At 43.5% G+C, this 4,696-nt stretch overlaps 1 protein-coding gene across 1 annotated transcript; it reads left to right on the top strand.

Moving 5' to 3' along the window:
- The first annotated feature begins 234 nt into the window (after nucleotides 1-234).
- LOC142765693 (globin C, coelomic-like) lies at nucleotides 235-717 on the top strand. Its single transcript, XM_075867143.1, has one exon. It carries the CDS (start codon nucleotides 235-237, stop codon nucleotides 715-717), a length of 483 nt encoding a protein of 160 aa, XP_075723258.1.
- Nucleotides 718-4,696: the final 3,979 nt, after the last annotated feature.

Genomic DNA, 4,696 nt, shown 5'->3' with positions numbered 1-4,696 from the left:
CTCTTGTTGCTATCTCATCGCAGATTTTGTTGTAAAATAAATGAAGAGACTTGATTCATGCATTAAGTTCCTCCTTAAAAGTTTCACCCATGTCGTCGTCAATCAAACGTACCGGGTGCGTTCCACTATTAATAGAAACAATAATCATTATCGACAAGAACCATTCACGAAATGAAGCAGAAGAAGAAGACGTATCGTTTTCATGCCATGGGCCACCGTGTGTCGAAAGAAACGATGAATCCGCGCACTGGTTTGACTCCGACAGAGAATCGGCTGCTGAAAAAGACTTGGCGAAGCCTGTGCGACAACAACCGTGACTACGGCGTGCTCATTTTGCAGGCGTTCTTAGCCAAGGAGCCAGACGCCGTACACCTCTTCCCGCGCTTCCGCGGAAAACCCACCAAGTCGCTGCCCGAGGACATGTCCTTCAGGATTCACGCATGTGCCGTCGGCCACCAACTCACCGCCATGGTAGAAAACTGCGACGACGTAGAGATGCTGGAGGCACTCATCCGCAAGAACGCTCGGGTACACAAGCCTCACGTGGGCATCACGCTGACGCACTTCCGCATAATGACCAAAGGCATCATGGCCGTGTTGCAGGCCAAGATCGGCAAGCTCATGACGTGCGACGCTGTCGTAGCGTGGGAGAAGCTGTTCACCGTAAGTGGCTGTCTGGTTACTACTGTCATCAACCGTGCTATATCATACCGATAAAGATGTTACGTTGTGGAAAATACTAAGTGAGTTTGATTCTCTGGCGAGGGAGGCGCGTTTAGAGTTGGGCGATTCAGCCCATTGAACACCCGCGAACTTAGATTTAGAGGTCCACAAATAACCTCATGAATCAACGTTAAGAGGAAATTTTTCAGCCGCAATCACCTAAAGCTTACATCCAGGAAATAAACGAACGGGTAAAAGTCAAAATTACTTTTGCCTTAGCTGTGAAGATAGTTGGCCCAGCAGATGCACAAGGTTTGACGTCACAAAGAAATTAAGGTTTTAAGAATCGCCGCAGTGGAGGGCTCCAAAAAATTTAATGTATTGGGAAACTTTTACCGGGCACTACGTTGTGCATTTTGCGGTCCTCTAGCATAGCCTCTTCATTATAGTTCAATCGCCGCAACCACTATCGATCGATACTCTTTACGGTGAGTGGCCGTGCGAAGACCAACAGGGCCATTGTGTAAGCCAAGTTAGTAAAGAAAAGGCAAGCCCACATAAGACAGTTTACAATTCACTTCCTAAAGCATGGTAGCTAAGTTGTAGATCTGCTGTTTGTGTGGTGTTCATATATTCGCTTTAACTATTTGAAGTGTGTGGCTGATCTTAGCAAAAATTTACAAGAGAAAATTAAAAGGTGGAACTACAAACTCTGGGGAATTATGTCGTACCCAATTACCTGTAACGTGAATGACGCCCCTCGGTTTATATCGTATTCACTTGCAGTTGAAAGTCTTTTAGTCGCACTACTAATTAAAAGCATTGAAATACTTTCTTTTTACTGTGTGACAGGGGTTCTTTTCCAGTGTAGCTAGCGTGCGTGTTCAACGCTTAAAATCGCCTGATGACAACGTAGCCTACCGTTAAATATAGAACCACCGGAGCTGTGTTTGAGCAAAGAGGGCTCTGATGTTAAGCTCTAAAAAGAGCTTATAAATCCTGAGCGGTTTTGTTTGGGGGGCGGGGGCAGGGGGAGGGAACATCTGGCTTTATTTTATCATATCTATCAGGGTACCTACGTCTGGGTGCTTTCATGATCGCTTCTTTGACTTGGTATAGAAGGAAATTCGTATGAGAGGGTAAAAGCGTTCGATGAATATGACTGTTAATAGCATCAATAACACGAAATTGCGGTGACCTATATCTTCAAACTATTTCTTTCATACACGTAGGGCACATACACGTAATCAACGGGCCATGGTCTGCGGGGCTGTGGTAGCCTGTCATACACGGACAGCAGACTGACAGCTTATATACAACTTAGTTGTTGACATAGGCACTAGTTTTTTTTTAATGCGAGAGCATTAGAAAAAGCCATATCTGCAGCGTTTACCCTACGAATATAACGAATAAAAATAAGTATTCTAGTAGGAATCAAAGAGGTATATTTTCTGAGGATGTCATAAGTTTTATTACACAGCCACGCAAAGTTTTGAAACAGCTTTGCGAGAGGGCCATTGGAGCCGTAATATCAGCGATCCATCAAATGAGAATGTCGTGCAGGCTTTCTCTTTTTTTTAACAAAGCGATATACAACGCGTATGTACTGCTATGGTACTGATCTCATTGTGAGGTAACGTTAATTGTGGTTGTAGTACTGGCTTCATCCTGAAGACCAGACTCTAGGCCGAAACGTCGAAATAAACCACGTTGTCACCACTCTCGGAGGATCTACTGGACTATATGCAACGCTACGGCCACTCAACCACCACGCCTCTATATATATATATATATATATATATATATATATATATATATATATATATATATATATATATATATATATATATATATATATATATATATATATTCATGTATGTATATATTGATTCTGACGCCTTTTACTCTGCGATTGAGTGTTCATATAATTGCTGTCATATTGGAACTATTTGAAACAGCAGTCGAGAAAGTTTCGAAGAAAGCTTAAGTGGCAAATGAGTTAGAAATAGGCAGGACTTTATATTTGATATACGCAGCTATTTCTTTTAGGATGAAGCTCGAAAATCTAACACACACACACATATATATATATATATATATATATATATATATATATATATATATATATATATATATATATATATATGCCAGATTTTCGATATAAAAATCGACACTGATTTTAGTTATTTAAGTTTTATTAGTTCAGCCTACATATTCTATCGAAATAATTTTTGCGCAGTGGTAGACCTCGACCTGGTGATTATTGATATGGAAAGCGGACAAGCGGTACAGTTTATGTGTACTGACAAGACCAAAAATATCTTTTAACCAGTTATGTTTATCTATAACAATTATTATTGTTTGATAGAATCGACCTAAAACTACGATATTTTCTGTTTTTGCATATCTAATCAGTGCTACAAATATTAAAGCGACTTGATTCAATTCACCGAAGTTCTTTTGATGTAAATGCTGCGCAAAAAAGGACGAGTACAAGAAAGTGAACAATCTCAAGCGCTTGGGTGTTCACCTTTTGTGCGCTACATATACGCCATAATTAATCAGTACCAACTGGGTTACTTCTTCGTCTTGGTTTACCGAAGCTATGTTAAAGAAAAATACGCGTAGTGCAAACAACGAATTATCGAAATTCCGCTGATTATTCACTGACGTCTTGTGAAATTAGCCAAATGTTTGGTTTATCAAGCCAACTGTTGCGAACTGAACTCTCCCACTTCTAAGGCCCCCTTTCCCCCTTCATGTTTCTGTCGATGGCTGAAGCGATAGCCGTTCCCGCCCCCCTTTTCTCCCTCTCCCTGGTTCGTAGGTGAAGCTACAAAAGAAGCTAGCACGAGAGAATAAACGGTCATCTCGTTGCCCTAGTCTGCGGTTGTCTGCGTATGCTTGCCGTGGCTGAGCCGCTAGCTATGTAACAGTGGCGACGAAGTCGTTTTTCGCTACCCACGGTACCTGACGGCCTACGAGTCCTGGCGTCAGGCGGACGAGGAACCACAACGGTGGCCTCCTTGCAGTTGCCGGATTACGAAGAAACGAGAGATAAGTGGAAGCGTTACCTCGCCAGAGCAGAAGCGTATTTCGAGGTGAACAATGTAACGGACTCGGCTAAGAAGTGATCACTCCTAGTTTTGGCGTTGTCTAGCAAGGTGGTCGAGGGGCTAGCCGGCTGGGAAGCCCAACGTGCACCAAATAAACTGACATGAAAGGAAGTTGTTCAGAGCTTGAATGAATATTATGACCCTAAGAAGCACAAGATAACGGAAAGCTACACGTTCTTCAATCGCTCACAACTGCCAGGCGAAAGTGTTAGCGTGTTTCTCGTTGCTATTCACCGAATAGCAGACAACTGCAGTTGGCACGACTCTTGACCGAGTGCTGCGGGATCGCATTGTCTGTGGCGTACGCTCTGGGGCACTCAAGAAACAGATGTTGGCAAAAAAATAGATTTAACGCTTGAAGAGGCCGAAGCATTGGCACTGTGTGTCGAAGCAGCTGAAAATGGTGCCGAAAGCATGACCTCAAACGCTATGCCCTTGCTTAAGCTAAGCGCGTCTGAGGCCAACACTGTTAAAACATCTCCGACTCGGCACGCGGCACAGCATTGTGATAGATGCGGAAGCATCAAACACGATAGCATCAGCTGTCGTTGGATTAGAGAAAGGTGTTATCGCTGCGGTCGTCATGGGCATCTCGCAAAGATATGCCGCACCCCCGCCAGTAAGAGCCGCGTCGCAACGCATGTGGTGGAGGGAAGAGCTTTGACTCTCGAAGAAGCCTAACTGAAGACGACGATAAGGGCGAGACAGTTATATGGTTCTTACTTTCTACGTGAAAAAGTCGCCTCGAGCCACCGATAAGGCACAGTTTTTCATGGAATGGCGTACAACTTACAATACCAGTAGGTACTGGCTTGCCTGTCTGCGTAATTTCCAAAAACGTGTTTGACAAGCATCGCGAACAGTGGCCAGCGCTTAAACCTTCTCAGGCGAAGATTTCATGCTACGTTGGACCACTC

This window comes from Rhipicephalus microplus, chromosome 1, assembly GCF_043290135.1.
Source record: "Rhipicephalus microplus isolate Deutch F79 chromosome 1, USDA_Rmic, whole genome shotgun sequence".
In the NCBI taxonomy this organism is placed as follows: domain Eukaryota; kingdom Metazoa; phylum Arthropoda; class Arachnida; order Ixodida; family Ixodidae; genus Rhipicephalus; species Rhipicephalus microplus.
The sequence above is the reverse complement of the archived record's forward strand: the minus strand, read 5'-3'. Positions and strand labels throughout refer to the sequence as shown.